The sequence below is a fragment of the Solanum lycopersicum genome, chromosome 10 (assembly GCF_036512215.1).
Source record: "Solanum lycopersicum chromosome 10, SLM_r2.1".
NCBI classification, from domain to species: domain Eukaryota; kingdom Viridiplantae; phylum Streptophyta; class Magnoliopsida; order Solanales; family Solanaceae; genus Solanum; species Solanum lycopersicum.
Window position 1 is genome coordinate 62318534 of NC_090809.1, and position 20378 is coordinate 62338911.

The 20378-nt window shown below is 31.7% G+C and overlaps 1 protein-coding gene across 3 annotated transcripts; it reads right to left on the reverse strand.

Moving 5' to 3' along the window:
• Positions 1-299: 299 nt before the first annotated feature.
• On the reverse strand, positions 300-4830 carry LIN8 (invertase 8). 3 transcript variants are annotated; one of them, NM_001324396.1, is made up of 6 exons: positions 4492-4830; positions 2614-2622; positions 1483-2501; positions 1141-1385; positions 808-904; positions 300-694 (listed from the first exon to the last, which is right to left on the reverse strand). In NM_001324396.1, exons 1-6 carry the CDS (start codon positions 4685-4687, stop codon positions 491-493), a joined length of 1770 nt encoding a protein of 589 aa, NP_001311325.1. In that variant the 5' UTR covers positions 4688-4830; the 3' UTR covers positions 300-490. The 3 variants fall into 3 exon arrangements, with proteins under 3 accessions (NP_001311325.1, XP_069145789.1, XP_010312228.1); XM_069289688.1 differs by lacking the exon at positions 2614-2622 and having other exon boundaries at positions 374-694; XM_010313926.4 differs by lacking the exon at positions 4492-4830 and having other exon boundaries at positions 374-694; positions 2614-2961.
• Between the last annotated feature and the right edge of the window lie 15548 nt (positions 4831-20378).

Below are 20378 nucleotides of genomic sequence, written 5' to 3' on the forward strand. Positions count from 1 at the left end.
CTCAAATATTGCAACTTGCAAAAATCTATTGGACTATTGGCATTTAGTGTTCACATGTCATGTCCTTTAGCTATTTCATACAAGTCATCGATCTTGTTAATTAATTAGTTGACTATATATATACATACAAACTTAACGTTGGCATTGGGGTACTATATCAGTCTTTATGAGGCTATATTATTTTTTTTGCCAGAAAAAAGAGCCAGCTTTATCTTGATTTTTTCATGTTTTTGGCAGTGTATGGATCCACAATATATAGAGATATTGTGGGTTTTATATATATATGTCTCTCAAAGCACTTTTGACATAAAAGGTCTAGTGTATAACAATATTGAACATATTAGTCATATTTGATACGAAAAGAAAACAGACGTCTGCTCAAATATCATGTTGAATATATCGAATAAAATTTACCAAAAACAAAAATCAAAATGTTTGAGCAATCAAATACGTCACCACAACATTTAAAACTTAATACAAAGTGTTATCCTTAATAAGAAGAGTGACCAAATGACCAGTTCATTTTAGGTTTACCCATGCTCCATGCATTCAATGACTCAATTTTGATAGTCTCTGTCCCATTATTAAAGACAAATAGATGTGCATTGTCATAAATTGCTAATGTCGGATACACCCTTGATGTGATACATGTTTTTCCTCCGGCACCAAAACTTTCTACTACTGAGTGATCAATCTACAAATAAAAATAGGAAGTGAATTAGTGATCGATCAACAAAATAAAGTATGGGCATATATATACATAAATATATGAGAGAAATGGATATATTTTCTATGAAAAAAACTTACCAAACTCCTCAAAGACAATGTCTTGTTTGTTAAATCTACATCTACATATCCAGCAAATGATGGCTTGTACATTGTCTTAGCATTCTCGAGGGTTGATCTGATCATACAAAAGAAAAATAAATAGATAATTTGAAGTTAAATAATGAGTTTAGACTAAAATAGATTTACCAAAATTGATAATGAGTTATGTTGATTCTGAACCTCCAATAACAAAGCTCAATTATAGAAATATATTAGATATTTAAATGATCACTATGAGTTAAACTAAATAGAACTTGTTTAATCCTATTTTATGTCGTTAAGGTATAAGGCTGAAAGAAAAAACAAACAAACCTTGAGGCATCAGAGCACATGAGAACCTTATATTTATCGTGAGCCTTAAAAACTCTGAAAAATACCGGCGTATATTCTTCCAAATTTTTAGAAGCCAAAGTTAAGAGCCCAAATGGCCCAAGTCCACCTTGCACCGTTGAGCCTTTAATAGCACATACATCTTGAGCATAAAGGTTAGCCCAATTGGGATCAAATGGCTCTGCCTTATCCAAGCTTGAAAATGAGAATATCACTTCAACATCGGCCTACAATTCTCAATTAAACCCTAATTTAGACTTCTTCTTTTTTTTTTTTTATGTAACAATATGATACAAAATGAAAGATAAAACAAGAAATTCATACCTGTGCTGGTGTGATTCCTTTAACTGCAATTTTATCTCCTTTGTTTAACTTACGATTGCTTAATTGGATCTTATGCCCTCTTAGACTTTCTAATTCTTCGACAGGCCATTGAACCAATTGTTTTCCGCTCGAATCAAGCCATATTTTACGAGGAATAGTTTGTATTCCCGCCCATCCTTTCTTAACATCGTCATTGACAGTATCTGATTCGTTAGCCCAACCCCACACAATTCTTCGATTCTTGCTAGGGTCATAAAATGATTTGGATGCGTAATAATTACCATAATCAAGTCTCAATCCCTTCCAACCATCGATAGAAGTCTTATCTGGAATATACTTGTCTTTTTTCGTATCATATATTCCAACGGTATAGTATTCAAACCTCGTAACATCAAGGCTAACTTTAAGGACATATTTAATATTTTCCCCTTTGTACGATGCATCCAATCCATTTGTACCGCGCAATAACACTGGAAAAAAATCAGGACATTCCCAATTTCCAGTACCATCAACTGAATGTAGTGGTTGTTGGACCTTGGTCCATTTCATTAAATCTCTACTTTTATACAATATTGCCATCCCTTTATTTCCCCATAAACTTCCTATCAAGGTTCTCCAATGACCATCCTGACCCAACCAACACGTGGTTGGGTCACGGAATTGGGTCTTGTTAATGTTAACGTCAGCGTCAATTAATGGATTGTTATCGGGCTTGATCCATTTACGAAGAAATGGGTCGGATAAGTCCGCTGGGATTGCATAGTTTTGGACTTGGGTATTTTTTGCATCTACGATTCCGGTGTAGAGGATAATGGGCTTGTTGTCGGGTAAGATTGTGGCTGACCCGGACCATGTACCATATTTGTCAAATACTTTGGATGGATAGATTGCGGGTTCAAGTGGGATCCAATTAATCAAGTCCGTTGAAACTGAATGGGCCCAAACAATATTGCCCCATACTGACCCATATGGATTGTATTGGTAGAATAGATGATAGACACCATTATAGTACATGGGGGCTGTTTGGTAAAAAAAATTATATTAGAAAAAAAAAAGAAGGTTAATTATAATTAAATATTCAATTATTAAATTTAACAAAACTACTAAAAAGGGGGAAATTTTATAACTTACCATTGGGATCTGTTGTTCGTTTGAAGCATCAGATGGTGACCATGCATGGAAATAAAATATTGATTAGCAAATATACAAGTTAATGAAATTATGATAAAGATATGTATGTTTATGAATTAAATGAAATTTAGTTTAATTAAATCTCAAAGGAAACAAATATGAAATAAACAAGATGGCTATGATATTCCGGAACAAAGAAATTATAAAGTTTTTTTCGTTTTAGTTTACGTGAAAGTGTTTGACTATATATGGATATTTAAGAAAATGGGAAGATTTTCAGAACTATCATGGTAGAGATTTCCCACTTAGAAAATCCTAATTCTAGTAGGAGGAAAACAAATCGAGATTTGTAATTTATGAGTTTTGAACTTATCATTTAATATAGCTCGTTCTAAAATTTACGAGTTTTGGAATTATGTCATATGACTTGATGTTGAGTTTTAGAAAAAAAAGTTAACTTTTGAATTATGTCGACTTTAATATATGTAGATGTACTAAAATATTTTTTCAATCTTACGGTCTTAAATAAATTATGTGAAAAATTATTAAGAATCAAATAATACATAGCTCAGTGTGATCAATTAAACACCCTAAATTTATTTTTCATACATATATATTAAATCTTAAACGCCAAAATTTCTGACATTACCTTAGAAATACATTATAATCAATTGCATTATTTCATACACAAGTTGGCCCTGTCTAATTAAACAGTTGTCTCCATAAAATCCAACCCACATGTGATGAGTTGTGTAATAAATACTATATGTTAATTAGTGTCTACTCCGTTATCTATTATTATTTGTTATAATTTTTATTTTTAGAGTTAAATTATAAGAATTTTGATTAATAATTTAAAATTTATTTTTTTATCGTATTAATATGTAAAAGATTACAATTTATAATATTTTTGATATAGTTTTTAAATATCTAATTCTTTTTGTTTAAAATATCGTATTAATATAATCTAATTTAACTTTGAAAATTAATAAATTAATTTTAGAAAATGTACCATGACAAATAAAAATGAATAGAAAAAGTATATATTTACGTGAATACTACTCACTAGAGTTGCTTGCCACAATGTGGTAGTTCAAAAACAAATGAATATTTATTTCCAGCCTTTAATATTTCTTATTTAAATATTTTCTTCTTCTATAAAATAAAACATACTTAAGACAAAAAAACAAATCATTGACGAACCTATAACACCAAAAGTACTTCCAAAAAAGGCATGGATATCACGTAGTTTCATCTTTTTTCCTTCCTCAAATGTCTTGATATTTATGTTGAGTCACACGATAAAATTTAAATTCATATGTTATAGTGTTTATCTTTAAATTGGCGCTTCTAAGTGTAGATAAAATCTCAACCATCCCAACCACATTAGCTTTTTTATACGTACATAGTTTCATTAACTCGAAAGTCGTACTATAGCAATAATATATTCAGTAAAATTCTACTAAAATAAATTTAAAAAGGCTAAAATATATACAGACCTTATCATTACTTCGAGGAAGTCGAGAATTTGTTTTCGATAGACATTAACTCAAAAGCCATCAGAGTAAGAAACTAAAATAACTGAATTTGAATATTTTTGGTCAACCACCAATTATAACTGAATAAACAAAATCTTGTTATTCAGAAACACAACAAAAAGATAAAAATCATGAGGTCATAATTATAGAATGCAATGATCTTATCTTATCTCACATACATATATGCACCACAAAATTATAACTAGGTCATTTATGAGACTATTACAAGCAGGGACAGTGACTAATTAACCTTCTCTTACATGTATACTAGTGTACTAATGACATAAAAAATTTTATATTATCGATATGTATAACTTAAATCGTACAATATTTAACGTACCATTAATCCAGTTTTTAGGAGGTTGAAAATGATAACGAGTTCTATGAACATTTTTCACGTCAACCGCGCTCGTAGATTGCAACCCTGGAAAAACTCTGTGTGAAGCATTAACGCCATTGTTGAAAGATAAAATTATGGAGAAATATAACAAAAAAAATGGCAAAGAAAAAAGAAAAGACTTTTTAAAACAATCCATTTCTTTTGGGTTTTTGTTTGAGATGTTCTTTATTTGTGAGGGGGGAAAGGATATTTATATTTATCATTTAGAGAGAGAAACAACAATTATTAAAAATTTATTTGATTTAGATCGGACTTCTTTCTACAAGATAAGAGTTGATTGGGAGGTTACATTACGCTGAATACTAGTTCACTTCTATATAAAATGATATGTATATAATATATTGTTTTAAGTAAACATCTCAAATATCCCTCAATACATTAATATGGTTCTCATCAAAGTTGAAGTGATCAAGAGAAATCTATCTCAAGATCAACTCGAACTGTCAAAGTATTATCTAAAGTTAATTCTTAGCGATCAAATATATCAGAAGAAGGTTAAAGATCATCTTAAATTTAAAAAGTACATTATTATCTAAAATCACAAAATATACATAAATATACTCACAACCTTTTAAATATTTATTTTGTGATTATAATTTATTTCTACGAATTTTATTGCGAAAACTGTCATTATCTTCCTTTCTCCCCACTCTTTTTTTTTTTTGCATTATTGATGGGTAACTTATCATTTGAATTATAAAAATATATAGCATTTGTCAATTGATAAAAATATAAAATATATATAATATCTAAATAATACAATGCACGTTTCAGCAATAATACAATATATATCTTGCAATTTTTTTAAAGAACCATTCCAAAATTTTGTCAGACTTTTATTTTTGCTTGATTTATCAGAAACTAAAATTAAAAAACAAAAATGCAGATCATTTATGATTGTTCAACACATGTTAAACTATATTATTAGTATAAAAAAATAATATGCTCAATAGTGTAAAAACAAAGTTTAAAGGAAATGCCATTTTAGAATATTTACTGAATCTTCTATAAAATTTCTTTTACCACCCGTCTTTGTCATTCACTATTAAGTTCATTCTTTGTACATTAATCGCGTAAAAAAATAACTATATAATTAAATAGCTCAATTTTTTAAATAAATTACTCTATTTAATAATTTCAATTTTTTTTTTATATAATCGCATCACACAAATAAATTAAAAATGCACGTTATAGACTTGTAGCAGTAGTACAATTTCTTGCGTTCACCTGTCCAATTATTGAGGTTGATTTGGTCAGAAATTAATTACCTCTATTATTATTTTTTATTTTTGGTTAAATCTAACTCTAATTTCTTTTTTTTTTCTTTCATGCGGTGTTTGAATTTTCGAATAAATTCGAATCACACATTGTAGGACTTATTTAAAGATGACATTCTTAACAAAATTTTCTCTACAGCTAAAATTTGAACATGTAATCTCTAATTTAGAAGGAAGGAATTGCACGCTTAAACGGTGCCACAATTAATTTAATTTAATTTTGTGATGGGGTGTCCAACCACTTAAATTTGAATGTCTGCGATCTTCATGCAGCCACATGTTTCTCTATCGACAAAACAATAAATATATATATATATATATATAACATTACAACATATATGGTAAAACTTTAATTTTTATTCTAATTTTATTTTTATCTTCCTTCAAAATAAATCTTAGAAAGAAGGATAAATATGTCATCTATTATTGAAGATGAAAAGAAGATGACATACACAATGTAGAGTTAAAATTGTGCAAAATTTTAAATTAAACTGTCTAATAATTCTACTTTATAACGATGTGTTCATTAAAACAAGTATTCAAATAAAATTTGCTTTGATAAATTTGAGATTTAGAAATTTACTTGGAATGTATCGACTACCCAAATAAACTATGACATTATTTTGTATTTTCTAGTCAAAAAAATATCTTGAAGAATCTGTATAATTTGATTAGATCAGCTAATAAGCCTCAAATAGGACATTAATTTAAAAATAAAAGATGAATAGATGCTGAATAAGCACATGAAGTGCACATCACATCACATCACAGTTACATATTAAACTTCCCACGATTCTAACGAATACAATCAACATAAATTTTAAAATTCTAACTATTTTTTAAGACGTTATTGATAGATTCAAATTTTGGGACCATATGATCATAAATAAAAAGGTGTTAGCAATATGTAGGAGTTATTCAATAGTCAATTGGTCATGTGGTGTATGGGCTCGCTTAATTTGATTGAGTGTTAGCAAAAATAATGTATGAATTAACTATGTATATTAGTAATATTTTATTAATTTGTGGATTTGGCGTTTTGTGGTAACTTGATTTTTTTTTCTGAAAAATTTTTATCATGATCTTCGTAATGAGTTGGAGGAGTATTACGTATACCATCACCATTTTTTAAGGCATATTTTTGTGGTGGCTTTCCAACTCACTATGAAGATCATCATAAAGTTTTTTTCGTGGATAATTTAAAAATCTAGAAATTTGGATAATTCTTTAAAAAGGAAATGTACATGTAGAAATAAGTGTAAAAAATGACCTTAGTATTTGTGGTGGTTCCCCAAATCATTATAAAGACCCTCATAATGTTTTTTGATAAAAAAAATTTGCGTGCTTTGGGACGCCAGATTCACGGGCATACATACGAAAAATTGAGAAATTTGGGTAAATTCTAAAAAGGGCTTGTAAATGAAGAAATATGAGTTAAAAGAATGGTCTAAGTATATGTGATGGTTTGCCAAGTCATTACGAAGTTCCTCATATAGTTTTTTTAAGAAAAAAATTGTGGTGCTTCAGCGTGCCAGATCCACAGGCTAATAACTACGAAAAATTTAGGAATTTGCGGAATTCCTTAAAAGAGACCAAACAGATGTAAAAATGGTGTGAGCATATGTAATGGTTCCTTATAAAGTTTTTTGAGAAATAACATATTAGGTGCTCTGTGGCGTCAGATCAATGGGCTTATATACACATGAAAAATCAAAAAATTTGGATAGTTCCTTAAAGAGGCTTCTAATGCAGAAATAGACGTTAAAAATGATATGAGTATACTTAGTGGTTCTCCAACTCATTATGGAGGTTTGCACAAATCTTTTGGTGCTTTGGGGCGCCAGATTCAAAATATTTTGTCAAAAAACTTTATGAGGACTTCCTTAATGAGTTCGTGGACCATCAATTATACTCGCACCTATTTTAATGCCTATGTTCGTATTTACAGTTTTTTTTAGAATTACCCAAATTCCTTATTTTTTTTCATGTGTATTAAGCTATGAATTTAGCGATTTGGATCAATTTTTTTCTCAAAAAACACTATGAGGACCTCTGTAATTAGTTGGGGAACCATCCGTACTCTCACACCATATTTAACGCCTATTTTTACATTTACATGCCTTTTTCTTAAGAATCACCCAAATTTCTCGATTTTTCGTGGGTATTAGCCTATGAATCTGGCGCCTCAAAGCACCAAAAAGAATTTCTCAAAAAACTTTTTGAGAACCTCCCATAATGAGTTTGGAAACGCCCATATATATTCACAGTATTATTAATACCTATTTCATTAATTACATGCTCTTTTTTAGGAATCACCCAAATTTCTCGAATTTTCGTATGTCAATGCTCATGGATCTTGCTCCTCAAAGCACCCAAAATTTTTTCTCTAAAAACATTGTAAGGGCCTCTGTGATAAGTTTGGGAACCACCACATATACTTCACACTATTTTTTAAGGGAAAATTACGTAACAAAGCAAACTTACACTATTTAATTACTTATCATAGTTATAGTTTGCTATAATTACCACTTGTAACTAACATTATATATTAATTACATGGGCTGACTTCGAATTTGTATAATTATTCATGTTTGTATATGTATAATTCGTCAGAATATACAAATACAAATGTATAATATACAATTGTTTAACCTATATACATATACAATTCACGTCTCTCCTACTCTTTGCCCTCTCTCTTTCGCCTCTCTCCTCCCTCTCCCAATCTCCCTAGCCCTATGTACAAATGTATATGTATAATATACAATTATAAACATATGCAATTCACCTCTCTCGCTCGCCTCTCTCCTCCCTATCTCGATCTCGCTCGCCTCTCTCGATCTCGCTTGCCTCCCTCCTTCCTCTCCCAGTCTCGCTCACCTTTCTCCTCCTTTTTCCAATCACTCTTATCATATATACAAATACAAATGTAATAATATACGATTATCTAACCAATATACATATACAATTCACCTTTTTCCCACTCTTTTTCCCTTCCTTCTCGCCTCTCTCATCTCTCTCCCAGTCTAGCTCACCTTTCTCCTTTATATAACATATAGCTACAAATTGTAATGATCAAACTATAGCTATGGAGAGTAATTAATTATTTTTAAGTGGCTATATGTGAAAGTTTCCATTTTTAAAGCTTTTTCCACATTTACAGGTCCTTTTTTAGGAATTACTCAAAATTCTCTATTTTTTCATGTGTTTTAGCCCATCCATCTGGTGCCTCGGAGCACTCAAAAGTTTTATTTTCAAAAAACTTTATAAGGACCCCCATAATGAATTGGAAACCACCATGTATAGTGACAACATTTTTTGAACGCCTATTTCCGCATTGATAGACCTCTTTTTATAAATTACCTTAATTACTCGATTTTATGTGTCTTAGCCCAGAGATATGACGCCCCGGAGCACCCAAATGTTTTTTAAAAGAAACTTTATGAAGATCTCTCTAATGAGTTTTGAAATAATAGTACACAAAAATCGATAAAACTGGGGATTTACCTGCTCCGGGACTCATTTGACCTTGAAAATAGACTTAGGCCAACTAGTTTCATAGCTAACGTCTTAACACACGTTCAAAAATTTTTTTGGCAAGAATACCGTTCGATTTTGAATCACAAAAAAATATGGTAAACTATAACAAACAATAATCGGATGACGATGGAATTCTGGATCAACAAAAATCCATGATCTATAGTCAATGAAATTTTTGTGATCGAATTTGAGAAATAAAATGGCCAAAATTATTCATGGACGTCTGTTAAGACATTGACAATGTATCCAGTTCATCCCGCAAGAAAAACGGGTGAATTTTCAAGTTCAAACGAGTCTCGAAGCAGGTAAACGCAGATTTTATCAATTTTTATGTGCTATAATCTATGAGATTTTTGAGATCTGGAATTCCAAACAGGAAATGGCAAAAATCTTTTATGGACGTTCGTTGATACGTTGGCAATGTATGTAGTTCGAGTCGCAAGGAAAACGATCACATTTCAAGTTCAAACGAGCACTAATGCAGGTAAACGCATAATTAGCCGATCCTCGTGTGTTATAATCCATGGAATTTTCGTAATTTGGAATTCTCGAAATAAAATGGTCAAAATCTTTTGTGGATGTACCTTAAGACGTTGACAATGTATCCAGTTCGTTCTACATGGAAAACATGTGAATTTTCAAGTTCAAACGAGCCCCAAAGCAGGTAAATATAAATTTTGTCAATTTTCGTGTGCTATAGTTCATGAAATTATTGTGATACGAAATTCTCAAAACGAAATGGCCAAAATTTTTCAAGACACATATCAGGATGTTGGCAATGTATCTAGTTCGTCCCGCGAAGAAAACGAGCATATTTTCAAGTTCAAGCTAGCCTCAAAATAGGTAAAGGTAGATTTTGTTGATTTTTATGTGCTATAGCCTATGAATTTTTTTAATTCGGAAATTCCAAACAAATTGACGAAACTTTTCATGGATGTCTGTTAAGACCTTAGAAATGAAACAAATTCGTCTCACAAAGAAAAATGGTGCATTTTAAAATTCAAAAGAGGCCAAAAGAAGGTTAATGGCGCATGAATTTTTTTATTCGAAAATCTCAAAAATGACCAAAAATTTTCGTGAATATCCGTTAAAACCTTAGAAATGGAATTAGTTTTTAAAAGTGGTGCATTTTTAATTTCAAATGAGTCTCAAATTAGGCAAAAACATATTTTACCAATTTTCATGTGTTATAGCCCATATTTTTTTTGTCCGAAAATCCTAAAATAAAATGACCAAAATTTTTCATGGACGTCCATTAAAACCTTAGTAATTGAACCAGTTTGTTTTTGTGGGAAACAATAACGAGCCCCAAAATTAGGCAAAGACAGATTTATCAATTTTTGTGCTCTATAGCCCTTGAATTTTTTTGATCCGGAAATTTCGAAATAAAATGGCCGATATTTTTCGTGGACGTTCATTAAGACCATAGAAATGGAATCACTTCATTCCGCGGGAAAAAATGGTGCATCTTCAAGTTCGAACGACTCTCAAAGCAGGTAAAAACATATATTATCGATTTTCGTGTGCTATAGCTCATGGATTTTTTTTATTCAAAATGCCAAAATAAAATAATCAAAAATTTGCATAGACATCCATTAAGACCTTAGAAATGGAGCAAGTTTGTCTCGCAGGGAAAAATGAGGCATTTTAAAGTCAGATTGAGCCCCAATACAGACAAAGACAGATTTTACCGATTTTTGTGTGTTAAACTATGGATTTTTTTATCTTCAAATTGCGAAACAAGGTAGCCAAAATTTATCATGAATGTCCGCTTAGACGATAAAAATGGAACTCGTCCGCCTGCAAGGAAATATGATGCATTTTCAAGTTCAAACGAGCCCCAAAGCAGACAAGGCAGATTTTATCCATTTTCTTGTGTTATAACACATTAAATTTTTTTATCCACAAATCTTGAAATAAGATGGCCAAAATTTTTTCATTGACGCCCGTTAACACCTTAGAAATAGAAAAAGTTCCTCCCACGGGAAAAATGATGCATTTTGAAGATCAAACAAGTCCCAAAGAAGGCAAAGAAAGATTTTATCGATTATCGTGTGCTATAGCCTATTGATTTTTTATTAGGAAATATCGAAATAAAATGATCGATATTTTTTGTAGACGTCCATTAAGTCTTTAGAAATGAAACCAGTTTGTCCCGCGGAGAAAAATGATGCATTTTAAAGGTCAAATGTGCCCAGAGCAGGCAAAGAAGTTCTTTAACAGAATTTTGTGTATATGGATTATGGATTTTTTTCATCTTGATATCCCAAAAAAAATGGTCAAAACTTTTCATGGGCTTTCTTAAGACCTTAGAAATGGAATCAGTTCGTTCCGCGGAAAAAAATGATACACTTTCAAATTCAAACAAGCCCAAAGCAGCCAAGAAAGATTTTATTGATTTTTATTTGCTATAACCATGAGTTTTTTTTTTTATTTTGAAATCCAAAAATAAAATGACCAAAAAATTTTCATAGACATTTGTTAAGACTTTAAAGATGGAACCAATTTTCATGTTCTATAACCCATGGATTTTTTGAACTAGAAATCCTGAAATAAAATGGGTGAAATTTTTCGTGGACATCTGTTAAGACTTTAGAAATGAAACCATTTCGTCCCGCATGGAAAAATAGTGCATTTTCAAGTTCAAACCAGCCCAAAGTAGGCAAAGACAAATTTTATCGATTTACACTGTGCTATAGTCTATAGATTTTTTTAAATCTGAAAATCCCAAAATAAGATGGCAAAATTTTTTCATGGACATCCATTAAGCCATTATAAATGGAACCAGTTCGTCCGGGGGAAAAATAGTACATTTTAGAGTTCAACCGAGCCCTAGAGCAGGCAAAGAGAGAGTTTATGGATTCTAGTGTGCAATAGCCCTGAAATTATTTTATCCTGAAATCCCAAACCAAAATGGCCATATTTTTTCATGGACATGTGTTAAGACCTTAGAAGAAACTAGTTCATCCCGTGGAGAAAAAATGTACATTTTCAAGTTTAAACGAGACCATGAGCAAATTAAAGGAAATTTTACTAATTTTCATATGCTATAACCCATGGATTTTTTTGATCCAAAAATTCAAAATAAAATGGCCGAAACTTTTCATGGATGTACACTAGGACATTAGAAATTGAGTCAGTTCGTCCCGCAGAGAAAAATGATGCGTTTTTAAGTTCAAACGAGCCTCAAAGTAGACAAAGGCAGATTTTACCAATTTTTGAGTGTTATAGCCTATGAATTTTTTTTAATCCAAAAATCCTAGAAAAATGATTGAATTTTTCATAGACGTCACTTAAAACTATAGAGATGGATCTAGTTCGTCCATCATGAAAAAAATGATGCATTATCAAGTTCTAATGAATCCCAAGTAGGCAGAGGTAGATTTTATCGATTTTCGTCTACTATAGTCCATGAATTTTTTGATCTATAAATCCTTAAAAATCAAAAAATTTCATGGACATCCGTTAAGATGTTAGAAATGGAACAAGTTCATCCAGCGGGGAAAAATGGTGCAAATTCAAGTCCATACGAGCTATAAAACAAGCGAAGAAAGATTTTATCGAAATTCATGTGTTATGGATCATGGATTCTTTTAATCCAGAGATCCATAGATAAAATGACTGAAGTTTTTCATGTAAATCCTTTAAAACCTTAGAAATAAAATTGATCGTCCCGCAAGGAAAATGGTGCATTTTAAAGTTCAAACGAGCCTAAGCAATCAAAGGCAAATTTTATCAATTTTCATGTACTATAACCCATGAATTTTTTTAATTCGAAAATCCTGAAACAAAATTGACAAAGTCTTTTATGGACATCGGTTAAAACCTTTGAAATGGAACAAGTTGGTTCCGCAAGGAAAAATGGTGAATTTTCAAGTTCAAACAAGCCCAAAGTAGACATCGCAAAATTTTACTGATTTTAGTGTGCTATCCCAATAAATTTCTTTTGATCCAGAATTAGCAAAACAAAATGGCTAAAAATTTTCATAAACGTTCATTAAGACCTTAGAAATGGAACAAGTTTGTCTCGCGAGGAAAAATGGTACATTTTCAAGTTTAAACGTCCACAAAGCAGGGTAGATTTCATTGATTTTCGTGTGCTACAGCCCATGATTTTTTTTATTTGGAAATCCTGAAATAAAATTGCTGAAATTTTTCATGGACACCTGTTAAGACCTTAGAAATTGAATTTGTTCATCCCGCGGAGAAAAATGATGTATTTTCAAGTTCAAACGAGCATCAAAAAAGGCAAAGACAGATTTTACTAATTTTCATATGTTATAGGTCATGAGTTTTTTATACGGAAGTCGTGAAATAAAATGGTCAAAGTTTTTCATGGACGTCCGTAAAGACCTTAGAAATGGAACCAGTTCATTGCACAGAGAAATATGGTGCATTTTCAAGTATAAACGAGCCCCAAACAGGCAAAGACAGATTTTACCAATATTCATGAGCTATAGCTTGTTAGTGTTTTTTATCTAAAAATCTAGAAAAAAAAATGGCCAAAAATTTTCATGGGCGTCAGTTAAGACCTTAGAAATGGAACCGGTTTGTCCAGTGGAAAAAATTATTTATTTTCAAGTTTAAACAAGCCCCAAATCAAGCAGAGGCAGATTTTACTAATTTTGTGTGCTATAGTCCATTAATTTTTTTATCTAGGAATTTTGAAATAAAATGACCAAAAATTTTATGGACGTCATTTAAGACCTTAGAAATAGAACGAGATCGTCCCGCGAAAAAAATAGTGCATTTTAAAGTTCAAAATGAGCTCCAAAGTAGGCAAAGATAATTTTTACCGAAATTCATGTAAATTTTTCTGATCTTGAAATCCTAAAACAAAATGACTGAAACTTTCACGTACGTCCGTTAAGACCTTAGAAATTGAACCAGTTCATCTCGCGGAGAAAAAGGATTCATTTTAAATTCAAACGAGCCCCAAATAAGGCAAAGATAGATTTTCCAATTTTCGTATGCTATAGCTATTGATTTTTTTATACGAAATCCTGAAACAAAATGTCTGAAAGTTTTCATGGACGTCCGTAAAGACCCTAGAAATGGAATCAGTTCGTCACACGGGGAAATATGGTACATTTTCAAGTTCAAACGAGCCTCAAGCGGGTAAAGGCAGATTTTACTAATTTTCATGTGTTATAGCCCATGAGTGTTTTTAATCCGAAAATCCTGAAACAAAATGACTAAAAGTTTTCATTAATGTCAGTTAAGATCTTAGAAATGGAACCAACTTTTCTAGTGGGGAGAATTGTGCATTTTCAAGTTCAAACAAGCCCCAAAACAAACAAAGACATTTTACTAATTTTTGTGTGCTATAACCCAAGAATTTTTTATATCCAGGAATCTCGAAATAAAATGGCCAAAAACTTTCGTGAACATCCATTAAGTCCTTAGAAATGGAACGAGATCATCCCGCGGGGGGAAATGGTGCATTTTCAAGTTCAAACGAGTCCCGAAGAAGGCAAATGCAAATTTTATTGAAATTCGTGTGCTATACTCCATGGATTTTTTTTGATCTTGAAATCTTGAAACAAAATGGTTGAAATTACTCATGGACGTCCGTTAGGACCTTATAAATGGAAATGTTTGTTCCGCACTGAAAAAATGGTGCATTTTAAAGTTCAAACAAGCTCCAAATAGGCAAAGGCAGGTTTTACCGATTTTTATGTATTATAGGCCATGAATTTTTTTAATTCGGAAATACTAAAACAAAATTGCAAAGTTCTTCATGGACAACGTTTAAGACCTTATAAATGGAACAAGTTGTTTTCGCGAAGAAAAATGGTGCATCTTTAAGTTCAAACGAGCTCAAAGTAGGCATAGCAAGATTTTATCGATATTACTTTGCTATGCCCCATGAATTTTTTATGATTTAGAAATCCCAAAAAAATGACCGAATAATTTCATAGACGTCTGTTAAGACCTTAAAAATGAAACAATTTCGTCCAGCGGGGGGTAAAACGGTCACAAAATAGGGCAGATTTCACTAACTTTGTGTTATAGTCCATGAATTTTTTAATCCAAAAATCCTAAAATAAAATTGCCAAAATTTTTCACTAACCGTTAAGACCTTAGAAATGAAACAACTTCATTCCACGAGAAAATATGGTGGATTTTCAAGTTCAAATGAGCCCCAAATAAGCAAAGACAGATTTTACCAATTTTCATGTGTTATAGTCCATGGGTGTTTTTTATCCAAAAATCCAGAAATAAAATAGCCAAAAAATTTCATAGACGTTAGTTAAGACCTTAGAAATGGAACCGCTTTGTCCAGTGGGAAAAAATTAGGGCAACTTTCACATATAGCAAACAAAAATTTCATATTTGTATAATATAGCAAACTTTGCATAATTGCGCTCCATGGCAAACATAAAAACTGTATAATTCGCTATACATATACAAGTGTATAATTTGCTGGCCTAAATTGTATAATTCGCTGGCCTATTTTGCTGCAATTGTATAATTTGTTTTGCATATAGTTGAATCGAATTAAAATGTATGTATATTGCATAATTATAAGTTTATAGCAAAAAGATATATGTTTTTCTCGCTTTATACAAAAACAGAAACACAATATATACACTTCTGTTGTATAAAGCTAGAGAAAATTGTATTTCACTGCAATTGTATAATTCGTTGGCCTTTTTCTCTGCAATTTTTGAAGTAAAATGTTTGTAAATTGTATAATTAAGTGTATAACATGAAGATATACATTTTTGCATGTGTATATACAATTTTCTCTCGCTTTATACAAAACAGAAACAGAATTATACACTTCTGTGTATAAAGCGAGAGAGGCGAGCGAGAATGGGGAGTGGCGAGCGAGATTCCTGGGAGAGAGACGCTGGCAAATTTTAGATAATGTTTGCTATGGAGCACAATTAAATCAAACCCTAGCTATTCTATTTAATTTAGGTTATTAATTTGCTATTTTATACAATTTTCCCAAAAAATTATGCATTTTCAAGCTTAAACAAGCTCCAAAGCAAGCAAAGACAGATTTTACCAACTTTCGTATGTTATAGCCTATGAATTATTTTTTGTCCAGGAATGCCGAAATAAAATGGCCAAAAATTTCATGGACGTTCTTTAAGACCTTAGAAATGGAACAAGATCGTTCGGCGAGAAAAATGGTGCATTTTCAAGTTCAAAAAGATCCTAAAATTGGCAAAGACAGATTTTACCGAAATTCGTGTGTTATCGTCCATGAATTTTTTGATCCAGAAATCCAGAAATAAAATGACCAAAATGTTTTATTGACGTCGGCAGTGTATCCAATTCATCCCTGGGGGGAAACAAACGAATGTCCAATTTCAAAAGATCCTAAAGCAGGTAAATGAAGATTTTATCGATTTTTCTGTGATATAGTCCATAGAATTTTTGTGACCTAAAATTTCTGAAATGAAATGACCCAAATTTATTCATGGACATCCGTTAAGACGTTGACAATGTATCTAGCTCATTTTCAAGTTCAATCAAGCCTCAAATCATGTAAACGCAAATTTTATTGATTTTCATGTATTATAGTCCATGAAATTTTTGAGAATCGAAATTTCTAAAAAAAATCTAAAAATTTTCGTACGTGTCAGTTAAGTCGTTGTCAATGTATTCAGTTTATTTTGTGGGACAAAAGGACGAAATTTCAAGTTCAAATGAGCCAAATAGCAGGTAAACAAAAAAATTTTCAATTTTCGTGTGCTATAGTCCATGAAATTTTTTTGATTCAGAATTCCTGAAATTAAATGGCCAAAATTTTTCGTGGATGTATACATTAAAAATGTATCTAGTTCATCCAGTGGGAAAAACGGGCGAATTTTCAAGTTTGAACTCCTAAAAAAGGTATACACAGATTTTGCCGATTTTTGTGTGGTACATATGTAGTCCATTGAATTTTTGTGATCCAAAATACTCGAAACAAGATAGACATAATTTTTCGTCGACGTCCGTTAAGACGTTGAATGTATCCCATTCGTTTCGCGGGGAAAACAGGTGAATTTTAAACTTCAAACGAGTCCCAAAGCAGGTAAATGCAGATGTTATCAATTTTTGTGTAGTCCACAAATTTTTTTGTAATTCAGAATTTCCGAAGCGAAATAGCCAAATTTTTCATGGACATTTGTTAAGACGTTGGCAATTTATACAGTTCGTTCCATAGGAAAAACGGATGCATTTTCAAGTTCAAATGATCCCCAAAGCAGGTAAATGCAGATTTTTCGTATTTTCGTGTGCTATAGTCCACGAAATTATTAGGATTCAGAATTCTCAAAATATAGAGGCTGAAATTTTTGTGGACATCCGTTAAAACGTTGGCAATATATCTTGTTCGTCACATAGGGAAAATATGCAAGGAAAATATGTAAAATTTTAAATTCAAACGAGCCCTACGCAGGTAAACGTAGTTTTTACCAATTTTTGTGTGTTATAGTCTTTAAAATTTTTATGATCCAAAATTTCTAAAACAAATAGTCAAAAAATTATGCACGTTCGATATGACTTTAAGAATGTATCCAGTTCTTTCTAGGGACAATTGACACATTTTCTAGTTCAAACGAATCCCAAAGTAAGTAAGCGCACATTTTGATGATTTTTGTATGCTATAGTCCATGAAATTTTTGTAATCCGAAATTTCTGAAATAAATTGGCTGAAATTTTTAATGCACGTTCCTTAAGACATTGGCAAATCCAATTTGTTCCGGGGGGAAACGCCCGCATTTTCTAGTTCAAAGGAGTCCCAAAGCAGGTAAAACAAATTTTAGCTATTTTTATGTGATCCGCAATTTCAGAAATGAAATGAGAGAAATTTTTCATAGACGTCTTTTAAAACGTTAGGAATGTATCCTGTTTGTCCTACGGGAAAATGGTGTTATTTTCAACGAGCCCCAAAGCAAGTAAATGCGTTTTTTTTTATTTTTGTGTGTTATATATTCAATAGAATTATAGTGATCCTGAATACCGAAACAAAATGGCTAAAAAAATTTATCGAAGTTCGTTCACACGCTTACAATTTATCAGATTTGTTAAACGGGGACAACGAGCACAGTTTCTAGTTCAAACGAGTCTAGAGCAGTTAAACATACATTTTACCGATTTTTGTGTGGAATTTTTGTGATTCGGATTACCTAAATAAAATGGCCAAATTTTTTCGTGGACGTTCATTAAGACGTTGACAATATATCCAGTTCGTTTCGAAGAAAAAACGAGCAAATTTTCAAATTCAAACGAGACCCTAAGCAGGAAAATGTAATTTTATCGATTTTCGTGTTCACTAGTCCAAGAAACTTTTGTGATATCAAATTTGTGAAAGAAAATGTTCGAAATTTTTCATGAACTTCTGTTAAGACATTGGTAATGTATCTAGTTTGTCCTACGGAAAAAATTGGCGCAAATCCAAGTTCAAACGCACACCAAAGCAGGTAATGCAATTTTTTTTATTTTTGTGTGCTATAATCCATGGAATTTATGTCATCCTGAATTTGCGAAACAAAAAGGCCAAAAATTTTTGTAGACGTCTGTTAAGTTGTATGCAATGCATCCAGATCGTTCCGCGTAGAAAATAGACGAATTTTCAAGTTCATACGAGCTCAAAAACAGGTAAATATAAATTTTATCAATTTTTGTGTGCTATAGTCTATGAAATTTTTGTGATCTGAAATTTTCAAAATAAAATGGCCAAAATTTTTCATTGACATCTTTTAAGATATTGACAATATATCCAGTTCATCCTGCGGGGAAAATAGGTTCATTTTCAAGTTCAAACGAGCCCCAAAACAAGAATGCACATTTTGACTATTTTCGTGTGCTATAGTCCATGGAGTATTTGTGATCCGTACTTCTCGAAATAAAATAGACGAAATTTATCGTGGGCGCTCGTTAAGACGTTAACAATGTATCTACTTCATCCGGTGGGAAAACAGATGCATTTTAAAGTTCAAACGAGCCCCAAAAGAGGTAAACGCAAATTTTATCGATTTTTTTGTGCTATAGTCTATTGAATTTAAAATTCTCTAAATAAAATGGATGAAATTTTTTGTGGACTTCTTAAGCCTTTAGACAATGTATCCAGTTCGTCCCACAGGGAAAACAGGCGAATTCTCAAGTTCAAACAAGCCCCAAATCAGGTAAATGTAGATTTTGCAGATTTTCGTGTCCTATAGTACATTAAATTTTGTGTTCCAAAATTCCCTAAACAAAATGGATGAAATTTTAACGAATGTCCTTTAAGACTTGGCAATGTATCCAGTTTGTTCCGCAGGGAAAACGGACGCATTTTAAGTTCAAACGAGCTCCAAATCACGTAAATGCAGATTTTGCCAATTTTTATGTGCAATAGTCCATGGAAATTTTATGATTTTGAATTATTGAAAGAAAATGGGCAAAATTTTTCGTGAATGTCCGTTAAGATGTTATCTATGGAACCAATTCGTTCCGTGGAGAAAAACGGGTAAATGTTCAAGTTCAAAATGAACCCCAAAGTATTTAAACGTTGATTTAGCCGAATTTCAAAACGGGCGAAATTTTTCATGGACGTCCGTTGAGACGTCAGTAATATATCCAATTTTCTTCTCGTTAAGAAAACATACGCATTTTAAATTCCAAACGACCCTAAAGCAGGTAAGCGGAGATTTTGGTGATTTTCATGTGATATAGTCCATGAAATTTTTGTGATGCGGAATTCATGAAACAAAATGGCCGAAATTTTTCATGGACGTCTGTTAACACGTTTGCAATGTATCCAGTTTGTCCCGCAAGGAAAAGGTGCGGATTTTCAAGTTCAAACGAGCTCTAAAGTAGGTCAAAGCAGATTATTTTAATTTTCATGTGCTATAGTACATGAATTTTTTGTGATTCGTAATTTCCGAAACGAAATGGCCAAAAAATTTTATAGACGTCCGTTAAGACGTTGGCAATGTATCCATTTCGTTTAGGGGGGGAAACAAACGCATTTTCAAGCTCAAACGAGCCCCTAAGCAGGTGAAGGCAGATCTTGTCAATTTTCAT

Bases quoted from the DNA above. Each gene is read 5' to 3' on its own strand.
- LIN8 (NM_001324396.1), bottom strand. From the start codon at position 4,687: ATGGATTGTTTTAAAAAGTCTTTTCTTTTTTCTTTGCCATTTTTTTTG. The intron at 1,386-1,482 runs GTATGAATTTCT...TGAGAATTGTAG, and splicing joins AAGGAATCACACCAGCACAG to GCCGATGTTGAAGTGATATT. The intron at 905-1,140 runs GTTTGTTTGTTT...TTGTATGATCAG, and splicing joins ATGTGCTCTGATGCCTCAAG to ATCAACCCTCGAGAATGCTA.